Source organism: Petromyzon marinus, chromosome 17, assembly GCF_048934315.1.
Source record: "Petromyzon marinus isolate PM22_M1 ecotype Great Lakes invasive population chromosome 17, UKy_Petmar_22M1.pri1.0, whole genome shotgun sequence".
In the NCBI taxonomy this organism is placed as follows: domain Eukaryota; kingdom Metazoa; phylum Chordata; class Hyperoartia; order Petromyzontiformes; family Petromyzontidae; genus Petromyzon; species Petromyzon marinus.
The window spans coordinates 11,690,877-11,702,812 of record NC_133683.1 but is presented as its reverse complement, the minus strand read 5'-3'; the positions used below and the strand labels follow the sequence as shown (position 1 = coordinate 11,702,812).

General features: G+C 47.0%; 1 protein-coding gene across 1 annotated transcript; it reads left to right on the top strand.

The window, feature by feature from the left end:
- The first annotated feature begins 5,561 nt into the window (after positions 1-5,561).
- LOC116943132 (muscarinic acetylcholine receptor M1-like) lies at positions 5,562-8,720 on the top strand. The gene has a single exon (XM_076067618.1). It carries the CDS (start codon positions 5,775-5,777, stop codon positions 7,452-7,454), a length of 1,680 nt encoding a protein of 559 aa, XP_075923733.1. The 5' UTR covers positions 5,562-5,774; the 3' UTR covers positions 7,455-8,720.
- Positions 8,721-11,936: the final 3,216 nt, after the last annotated feature.

The window sequence follows — 11,936 nt, the reverse complement described above, 5'->3', positions numbered from 1 at the left end:
GAAGAATTCTCTCATCAAGACTCTGTACCATAGAGCCCAATGCATATCCGACCAGGAACACATAGGCAGTGAACTCAAGCACGTACACCAAGCTCTTAAGGCTAATGGTTACTCCGACTATACAATCCGCAAAGCTATCACTCAAACCATTAAGAAGGACCCTCTTGAGGAGCCTTTCAAAACCATCACTTTACCCTACATTGCGGGGATCACAAAAAAGATCTCCCAAATCTTGAATAAACACAAGATCCAGGTCTGTTTCAACACATTACATAAAATCCGTGACCTGGTTCCGTCTGTAAAAGATGTGATTCCGGACATACAGTACCCTGGTGTCTACAAACTAAGTTGCCTCTGTGGTAGTAGTTACATTGGAGAAACCAAACGCCATGTCTCGGACCGCATTCGTGAACACAAAGCAGACCTTAAACACGGTAGGACCAACACCTCGGCCGTGGCAGATCATTGTTATAATTCAGTAGGCTCACATGACATTGACTTTTCCAAGACAGGTTCTTTGTAAACCAGCTGGCTACCATGAGAGATTCGTTCATGAGGCTATCCACATATACAAGCACAGAGACAATTTCAACCGAAAAGATGGATTCTGGCTTAACAATCATTGGAAAGATTTGATAAACCATTTCAGGTCTAAATTGATTGTTCACGCTTATAGTGGCTTTCAGACAGCATACATTAATTTTTCGTCTCCCCCTCCTCTTTTCAGAACATAGATGGACTCGTCCTTCTAAATAAACTGCCAAATCGCTGCGCGTGGCGCTGACGTTTTTTTTAAAATAAATAAATACACCGTTTAAAAATAAATAAATTAATGCAAACCGACACACCTGATGACGACCGTTTGTGTTATGGTCGAAACGTCGTGAGAAATTTTTATTGTTTTATATATATTTTATTATTTATTGTTTCCCTTCAACGTGACTTTACCGAAAGAGCTAAGAATATCATCAATACTGTTTCGTAAATAAAAAAGTAACATGAAAATAGAAATAAAGTTTCACTCATTTACATTGAGTCATCCTCGTGCTGGCTTGCCCAAAGAGGTGCAATGAAGCCCCAAAATTTTCGCAGAGGACAATGACAAAGATGCCCCCCCCCCCCCCGTGTAGCCTCTAACAGACTGTCGGGGTCAAGTGCTGTTAGCGAGCACGCCCGAAGGCAGCCACGGCACACGAGGGGGTGGCGTGTGGCCAGCAACCACGCCCGGCCGCCTTTGTCTCCCTGTTGCAACACATGAAAATCGCCTCATGAAGACGAGACTTCCCTTAATCGGCTGGGTTTATCAGCTTGTTTCATTAATATAGTCAAGGGGGGAGTCACAGTCAAGGGGGAAGTCGCAGCCCTGCATTTGCGCGCTCACGCCACTGCTGGCGGAAGGGCTTCCACTCCAGGGAGTTCCAGAGAAGCCCTCTAGAGGGTATTTGGCCTCTTCAATGCTGCCAGATGTGTCGGAAGAAGTGGGGGTACCCACACTTTACCCTACCATACACAACCTGCCAGTCGACTGGTGTGGACCCATTTATAGGGGCGCCACGGTGGAGAGGCGTTAACTCCCTCGCCTGGTATGCAGGAGGTCGTGGGTTCTATTCCTACCCTGATGCCTGCTGTATATTTGGAGTCTGCATGTTCTCCCCGCGGTCGCGTGAATTTTTCTCCGGGTCCTCCCGATTTTTGCCTCCGCATTTAGAATCAACAACGGTGCGTTTGGCGTTTTTGGCTGCTATACATTTCCACGTGATAAGCCTCTTAATTTGGGCTGTCATTTGTGGCCAGGTGGCTTTTGAAAAAAATGTTTATGTAGCTCAGTGGGCCTTACCTGGTAAAATAAAAATAGTTATACTGCTGCGGCTCAGAGGAGGATTTAAGAAACGTGATCATTGTGTAAAGCCAAATAACTCCGTTGCTCCTGACGCGGTAATCTGCCTTGCCCACCTGAATGTGAAATGGAAGTTTGTTGTTCTGCATCAACACAAGCCGTGCGAAAGAATGAGACGACCGAAGCAGATTGTTTCAGCTGCCTTTGCCGGAGAAATTAAATCAAATCAGCGACCTCTGGGGTGGCATGACCAGTGAGTGGGTTGACCATTACACGTACGGCCGGTTGACGTCCCGACATTGAAATGTGCTGGGCAGCCAGGTAAAGGAGGTTCGACGGTGTGATGTAACGTGTTGACGTGCCTGCTTTAGCCCCGCAGGTAATCGTCGTGCGTTCCACACGGCAATCGCACGTGGCCGACACATGCGATTGCCCGTGACTCAATGAGCGGCAGCATTTAAGTGTCTGTTGACAATGCGAAATCTCTGGGGTGGGGCCACCTCGCTGGGGAGGGCACGGTTGGCACAGGCTGGCACGGTGGGCACAGGCTGACACGGCCGGCCTGTGCCAGACACAACATTCACCAGTGGCGGAACAGCGCAGGAGGAGACACGAAAGTCTGCGCTCGTGACCTATTAACTTCCCAAACCCTTCGACCATCACACGCTCGGCTTGGAATTCACCGAAGTCTGCGGGCGCTTTTGAAACATCAAGAGGTGTTGGCGTCGTGATGTCGGGCCGCGGATGCAACGGGCAGAGGGAGATGGAACGCATCCATGCAGGTGAGGGGATTCTCGCTTGATGTTTTACGCACACCTTGTCAACCCCTTATCGGTGCTCTACCTTATTACAGACCAACTCAGACCTTATTGGTCACCCCCGTGCCCTTATGAATCTCAACGTTCATCCTACAAAGTCCCATCACAAGGGAGACACACAAATAGACAATATTAGATTGTTGTGCCCATATTGAAACGGCTGTGCGCCAAAATGGACCTGAAAACTAAATTTCCCTGTACAAGAATAGGGGTAAACCGTATAGTTTGACACGGTATCTAATAGGGTAGAGTAGTATATAGTAGTGTAGTGTATAGTAGCACACCTGTCAACCCTTATCAGTGCCCTACTTTATTACAGACCAACTCAGACAATGTTGGTCACCCCCGTGCCCTTATGAATCTCAACGTTCATCCTACAAAGTCCCATCACAAGGGAGACACAAATAGACAATATTAGATTGTTGTGCCCTTATTGAAACGGCTGTATGCCGTATGGAGCTGAAAACTCAATCTCCCTGTACAAGAAGAATACGGGGTTAACCCGTGTGATGTTACAGCAATTAATTTCGATTTAAAGCTTTCGTGACTGCAGGGGTTCATATTATTGGTTCTTTCGGTAAAGGCACGTAGAAGGGAAATAATAAAATAATAAAAATATAAAACAATTACATTCTCACGACGTTTCCATTGCAACACAAGCAATCATCATCAGGAATTTCATTGTTTTATTTGTATTATTTTTTAATTTCCCTTCTACGTGACTTTACCGAAAGAACCAATAATTTGACAGCAATGTTTACGGTTCGTGCGATTGGCAAAAAATTATCTTCGTCGAATTTTTTATTTTATTTTTTGAAACCAAAAACATTTTTTTTTGGTCTTCCCAAGATTATTCTGAGTGTGCTCATGACAGCTGACGTTAGAGGCCGGAATCCACCGAAGAAATCTCGCAGCGCAGTGCAACCGTCTGTATTTCTAGGACAGCTGCCACTCGAAGTTTTCACGGAACTTAAACTTTGAAAAGCCCACATCGACCGGACGCTCGCTTTATCCTTACGCAGCAGGGCACCGGCACTTTTCCACACTATGTAGTGAGACCACTACGGTTAAACTACTGTCAATCAACTCCTACAACCGACACATGGGAGAGTCCTTCATCCAGCAGTGGAGTGGCAAAGGGGCTGTAACAATGGCTCATTTTTGCTGGGTGACTGCAGCGTTAAGACCGCTCGTCTGACAATTGGGAGGTTTACAAGTTCAAGTCGCAGTCGGGCCAACTCAACCCATCTTCTCTCTAATGGTAGATAATGTTGATTCAACTGTGATTGTCATATGGATAAGCTTCTCCCTGCCATTGTAATATGAAATTGTCATCACTGGCTCAGGCCTGCCAGTGGAGATGAGCGCTTGGCCCAGAACTGATTTGAGTAGCGAGGCTGGATATGTCTTTTCCATGCGATGGTAACTATGGAATTGTTCAGTTGAGATGCCTGCTGTGAGTGTTGTATTTATCGCAATTTATATTGTTACAAGTTTTTCAAATCTTTAATCTTCAGTTTCCTTTTGGAAAACAATAGCATCCAGAATTTGTTTGATTCCACAAACAAGGAACATTCACGGAGTGTGACCCTCTCAGATTTAAACCAAAACGTGTACAGTGCACGGTGATAGAACACGGTTGGTGACATTTGATGTGTCCTCATGGGCTGATTTAACAAAATCTCGCAAAATTACGAGTAAAGAAATGTGGATATCAACATAAAAGTGAGACACAGACACAGCTCACGCTAGGCAGCAGCAGCAGCGACTTGGCGCAGCGGTGGCGAGATGTTAACTATTATATTGTTAAAGGTATACCTCGCCTGAAAAATAGGTCGTGGGTTCGATATCCGACCTGATGTTCATTGCATATTTGGAGTTTGCATGTTCTCCCTATGGTCGCGTGGATTTTTCTCCGGGTCATCAGAAGGTCGCATTTGCAAAAGAGCTATATAGCTCAGTGGGTCTTACCTGGTCAAATAAAACATATTATAGTTTAGTTTAGCAGCACATCCGATGATGAATGTGGGCCTCGTTACATTCACGCTGCCCCTCCACAACTTCCTGACATATTCTTGGTTCTTTCGGTAAAGTCACGTAGAAGGGAAACAATAAAATAATAAGGGAAACAATAAAATAACAATATATATTGTTTCCCTTCAACGTGACTTTACCGAAATAACCAGGAATATGAATCACTGCAGTCACGAAAGCTTTAAATAAAAATGTAACTTCCTGACAGTTTTAATTGAAAATGTCCATTTTTCGATTTAAAGCTTTCGTGACTGCAAGGATTAATCTTCTTTGGTTCTTTCGGTAAAGTCACGTATTTTATTTTATTATTTTATTCTAATTCTACGTGACTTTACCGAAAGAACCAAAGACGATGAAGATGTCCATTTCAAGACAATCATTGAACTTGGTGTGAGCCGTGACTCGGGCCTGCGATCGACAACGTATCGCACTTTGAACCACCACTCCCCACAATTCCTGAATCGAGTAAGCCGATAATTGGTTGTGTTGTGAAGGACTGGAGCTTCATCAATATATTATCCCCCGTTGGAAGAGCGCCTCTCGAGGGGACGCTGATCGCCGTGGCTAAACGGGACAAACGGCACCAGCTAAAAAAAAACTCGCGGTGTGCGAAGGGACGTGGATGTGAAGGGTCGACGGGTAATTCCTCAATTGCTGCACCCTGAGAAAGGCAACTAGGGCCACGTGACATTACACCGATCCTGTTATTCTATCAGCGTGCACTGTTAATGTATACATTTGGATTGAAATCAGAGCGTTACACTCTGGCAATGTTCCTTGGTGAGCACTTTTAACTAATCTGGTAACTAAAACCAGAACTAATAAGTCAGTAAATAAATGCTTTTTATTCATTCAAGAAGGCCTCCCTGAGTTTGTGAGCAATTGTTGAGGTTGTTCTTGTCTTTACTCTGGAAAACCCCACGCAGACAAGGGGATAATAATACTGATGATTTTTTGTTCTCATATAACACCGATGTTGTTTACAGGGCGAGACACCTGAATGTGCGGAACGGAAACGCGTGTGGACCAACTCCGCTGTACGAAAAACACGACGCTCCGTATGCCAACTTCCTACAGGCACAGCAATGGAAGGAATCAATATTCAAGACGAAGGCATCGTTTGGAGCCCCACCTCTCAGAATCCGAGCGCTGCTCTGACGCTCAACTCGAGCGCCGCCGACGATCCGCTGGCTGGGGAACAGAACGTCGCCCAAGTCGTCGTCATTGCCGTCGTGGCAGCGATGTTCAGCCTGATCACCGTGGTCGGCAACACGCTCGTGATGCTCTCCTTCAGGGTCAGCAGGCAGCTCAAGACGGTGAGCAACTACTTCCTGCTGAGCCTCGCCGCCGCCGACCTCATCGTCGGCCTCTTCTCAATGAACCTGTACACCGCTTACATTTTGACGGGCCGCTGGGCCATGGGCGCGGTCATGTGCGACCTGTGGCTGACTCTGGACTACGTGGCCAGCAACGCTTCCGTCATGAACTTGCTGGCGATCAGCTTCGACCGGTACTTTTCCATCACTCGACCCCTGAAGTACAAAGCCAAGCGGACCAAGAGGAGGGCCTCCATTATGATCGGCCTGGCCTGGGCGGTATCGCTCGTCCTCTGGGCGCCGGCCATTTTGTTCTGGCAGCACATGGTCGGCAAAAGGACGGTGCCGCAGGATCAGTGCTACATACAGTTTCTCTCCGAGCCCATAATCACGTTCGGTACAGCCATAGCTGCCTTTTACCTGCCCATCACCATCATGATGGTTCTCTACTGGAGGATCTACAGGGAGACACGGCGGCGATCAAGGCAGTTTGCGACTCTGCAGGGCTCCGAGTCCAAGTCCAGAAGCCACGTGCCTACGGGGACGCGAGGATGCTTGACCTTTCTCAAGGACGATGATTGCGACGACGATTACGACGAAGATTGCGGTGCCAGGGCTCACGACGGAATCCGCTCCCCAAAAAGCAAAACGTCGCAGGGCAGTCAGCCATGGAAATGCAGCTTGCAGAGCTGCGAGGGACACGTTGAGACGACGCACGAGGAGGAGGAGGACGACGACGAGGAGGAGGAGGAGGCTGTGTCGCTAGGGTGCGCGATCAGCTCCGACGACGACGAGCAGGAGCCTGCGAACGAGCGGGCGGACTCCTGCGCCAAGCCAGCTGCTGCAGCAACAGATGGCAGCTCTCCGCGACCTTCCGCTCCATCTGACGTCCCAGATGACCCCGTGGCAGCGGCCGATTCAGTCGCCGGCAACGGCGGCGAAACTTGCGCCGAGCCGCAGCACGCACGGATCAGCTCGACGGTGCGAGGACGCGACCTCGGAAGAAGCAACTGCGCGACGCTTGTCGACATGCGTATCGAGGAGTCCCTCCTCCCACGGGACGCCGAGAGAGAATCGCCACGTGAGGACGAGCCTGCCGCAGATAAGATCGTTCTGAGAGGACGATCACACAGGGGGCGGTGCAAAGGAGGGAAGGCGCACAGCAGCACGGCGAGGAGACACTGCAGCCTGCTCGCCAGGGACAACAAGGCCGTCAGGATCCTGTGCGCGATATTGCTGGCGTTCATTGTGACGTGGACTCCGTACAACATCATGGTGCTCGTCTCAACGTTTTGCGACGACTGCGTGCCGAAGAAGCTGTGGCACTTGGGATATTGGCTTTGCTACGTCAACAGCACGGTCAACCCGATGTGTTACGCGCTGTGCAACATGCACTTCCGCAAGACGTTTAAAACGATTTTGTCGTGCAAGTGGAATGCTGTCACGTAGGGGAACAGTGCATAGCTTGCATTGGAAACGCATTTATTTCCAATACTTGTTCTACATAACAGCTAAAATCATTGATGAGCATGGCAATGGGATTAAGAACGTTGCCAGTTACACGTTTCCCCTCTCTCTAAGAAGCAAACACCACGTGTAGGCCGTGGGAATTCGTTAGCTCTCCGAGGTGTTTATCGGGTTGTCAGACGCGTTCTTTGGCGTGATGTCCGACGGTTTCGCGCCACGCGCTAGGAGCTTCTTCAGGACCTGAATCGAGGGTCTCACGTTCTCTACCTCCGTTCAGTTGCTGAAGCTAGACGATGGATTGTTGCATCGCAAGATTGAGAGAGGACTTCATCATCCAGTAGTGGATGAATCTTGATTATTTTAATTCAAACCATTGCAACACGAAGCTACCATTACGTAAGAAGATTGTCTGTTTAAATTTTAATGTTCATTGAAAATATATATTTTCACTTTCAGTTTTCATTTGCGCAGCACTGAATATGGCTGGAAGAAGTGCCTCCTATTTTGTCCACTGTTTAAAATGAGAAACAAACATGTCACTGTAACCGTATGGGAATTAAGGCTAATTTTTGAATATTAGTAAGTTTGAAAAGTACTCGTAATTTTAAACGAATATTAGCTATTATGAAATCATGAACCGTAAACATTAAATAATTTACAGTAGACCCACGGATGATCCGTGCTAATGACGCGGAGGACGGACGTAGATAATACAAAATTACGGATAATCCAAAAGTATACATTTTTTCCGTGGATCTCTACGCCAATAAACTACTAAAATGGGTATAAATTATATTTACGTTTTTCTGCCATCGCAGTTTCGTAAATAAAAACTCATAAAATAAACGATTGGATAAATACTAACGATCGACCAATCGATGCACGTGCTCGGTGATAAAACTTTTCCTGCTCACGCGTAAATAATCGGCCCACTAAGTGGACAGCAGGAGAGCCATGCCAATCAACATCAATCAAACTCCGCCCACTGGTGTAAATATATGCAACTACTCTACTATAGAGGCGATCGTGTAGATTTCGGATTAACCAGAGCGTATATTTGTTCGGTTTAAGTGCGTGACTTGTAATAAACATTTCCAAGTGTAACAATGTACAGTGAGGGAAAAAAACGTATTTGATCCCCTGCTGATTTTGTACGTTTGCCCACTGACAAATGATCGGTCTATAATTTTAATGGTAGGTTTATTTGAACAGTGAGAGACAGAACGACAACAAAAAAAATCCAGAAAAACGCATGTCAAAAGTGTTATGAAATGATTTGCATTTTAATGAGGGAAATAAGAATTTGACCCCCTCTCGATCAGAAAGATTTCTGGCTCCCAGGTGTCTTTTATACAGGTAACGAGCTGAAATTAGGAGCACACTATTAAAGGGAGTGCTCCTAATCTCAGCTTGTTACCTATATAAAAGACACCTGTCCACAGAAGCAATCAATCAATCAGATTCCAAACTCTCCACCATGGCCAAGACCAAAGAGCTCTCCAAGGATGTCAGGGACAAGATTGTAGACCTACACAAGGCTGGAATGGGCTACAAGACCATTGCCAAGCAGCTTGGTGAGAAGGTGACAACAGTTGGTGCGATTATTCGCAAATGGAAGAAACACAAAAGAACTGTCAATCTCCCTCGGCCTGGGGCTCCATGCAAGATCTCACCTCGTGGAGGTGCAATTATCATGAGAACGGTGAGGAATCAGCCCAGAACTACACGGGAGGATCTTGTCAATGATCTCAAGGCAGCTGGGACCATAGCCACCAAGAAAACAATTGGTAACACACTACGCCGTGAAGGACTGAAATCCTGCAGCGCCCGCAAGGTCCCCCTGCTCAAGAAAGCACATATACATGCCCGTCTGAAGTTTGCTAATGAACATCTGAATGATTCAGAGGACAACTGGGTGAAAGTGTTGTGATCAGATGACACCAAAATGGAGCTCTTTGGCATCAACTCAACTCGCCGCGTTTGGAGGAGGAGGAATGCTGCCTATGACCCCAAGAACAGCATTCCCACCGTCAAACATGGAGGTGGAAACATTATGCGTTGGGGGTGTTTTTCTGCTAAGGGGACAGGACAACTTCACCGCATCAAAGGGACGATGGACGGGGCCATTGTACCGTCAAATCTTGGGTGAGAATCTACTTCCCTCAGCCAGGGCATTGAAAATGGGTCGTGGATGGGTATTCCAGCATGACAATGACCCAAAACACACGGCCAAGGCAACAAAGGAGTGGCTCAAGAAGAAGCACATTAAGGTCCTGGAGTGGTCTAGCCAGTCTCCAGACCTTAATCTCATATAAAATCTGTGGAGGGAGCTGAAGGTTCGAGTTGCCAAACGTCAGCCTCTAAACCTTAATGACTTGGAGAAGATCTGCAGAGGAGTGGGACAAAATCCCTCCTGAGATGTGTGCAAACCTGGTGGTCAACTACAAGAAACGTCTGACCTCTGTGATTGCCAACAAGGGTTTTGCCACCAAGTGCTAAGTCATGTTTTGCAGAGGGGTCAAATACTTATTTCCCTCATTAAAATGCAAATCAATTCATAACATTTTTGACATGCGTTTTTCTGGATTTTTTTGTTATTCTGTCTCTCACTGTTCAAATAAACATACCATTAAAATTATAGACTGATCATTTCTTTGTCAGTGGGCAAACGTACAAAATCAGCAGGGGATCAAATACTTTTTTCCCTCACTGTATAATGACTTCGGAATACACGGACTGTAGAGGGTTTCTTCATTTATTTCTCTATCTCTTCCCAGCGTCGACTCGATCTCACATTTATGACTTTGAGGACATAACGATCCGTCTACATAGCTGACTGACTATATAACGACTATGGTGGCGAGAGCGATGAGAGCGACGACGGCCAGGACCCCAAACCCCACGGCAGCCTAGAACCCTGCTTCTCGCCCCTTTTATCCTCCAGTGTGGCCATGGCTCCGCCCCTGGCCACGCCCCTCTTCTCGAACTCCCTCGCAGATTCCCAAAGCCTCCAGATCATTCCCCTCTTAGTTCCCTGGCCTGGTTATCCCCCCTTATTGCCAGGCGTACTGTCCCTGTTGTAATCCTATACTGTTTCCACACCCGTAGTTACCACTCGTGGCCACTAGTCCACACACTGTCTCTACAAATGTGTAGTGACATAGAATATGTAATGTAGCAGCATAGTCCTGGCTGCTGGTGGGGAAAGGGATCTGCAGCTTACAGCAGCCCTGACGTCAGCAGGCCAAGTTATACACCAGAGGGGGATCTAGGAGAAAGGTCCAGAAGGGGCACACCAAGAACCCGCTGGTAGGTTCTAGAAAGGGGGCGTGGCCGGGGGGCGGAGCCAGGCCACGCTGACAGTATAAGAGGGGCCCCCGGAGGGGATCTCGGGGCTGTCATATGGAGTGGGATCCCCATCGTGCTGTTGGAGTTTTCACCATTCTCTTCGTCGTCTTCACCATCCTTCTCGTCGTCGTCTCCGTCTTCACCATCTCGGGCGTCACCAGTCAGGCAGCCTACCAACTGTCCTGACTGGGCAACGTCGTCGACCATAGACGGACTTATTGTAAAGTGGTAACTCCCGTTGGTGCTTGTTAATAAAGAGTGCCTCCAACTCTAGTGCCTCCGCGTTAGTCACTACAAATGTATAACGGGTTTTAGAATATTAATTTGGGCTTAAAGGAAAATCCATGAGTGATGAATTAATGTCAAAATCTCAGGTGCACGTTTAATCTGCTAATTTTGATAAACTGCGCGCGGATAATCAGATCTACTGTATTCATGATTGTCCACGTGGTTCACTCCTTTAATAATTACAACATACCTGTTGACCCCTTACCAGCGCCTACCTTATTACAGACCAATTCAGACCTTATTGGTCACCCCGTGCCCTTTTAAATCTCAACGTTGATCCTATAAAGTCCCATCACAAGGGAGAAACACAAACAAATAGACACAAAAAATGTTACCGTATTGAAATGGCTGTACGCCTTATGGACCTGAAAACAAAGTTTCTCTGAACAAGAATACGGGTACACCGTATGGGTTGACAGATATGCTACAAGGTGGGCAGTCTAATAATCGGAGTTTTGCAATATACATGTTATTTAATCAACTTAGCCGATTGGTATTTTGGAAGATTTTTGCACTTTTTGAACAAAATAACTTTTGCTGGTTTTCATGTACATTTGCCTTTGTTCGGCTCGTTTTTGATGCATCGTGTCAACCACTTGGGAGAGGTGTTGGCGACGGGCGTTGCTGTTATCGGTCACGGAGCTTGACTTTTACAAAGTGAAAAGAACTTCTGGTCCTTTGCATTGCAGATGCGTGCATAGAATGTGCCAGGAATTTCAAGCTGGGCTAAGGGAGTCAGCAACTCAGAAGTTTGTGAGTAAATTGGGACAAAAGGGAGAGGAGGTTGAGATGGGTGGGGCCACGTGTGGAGGGTTGGAGGAGGTCAGG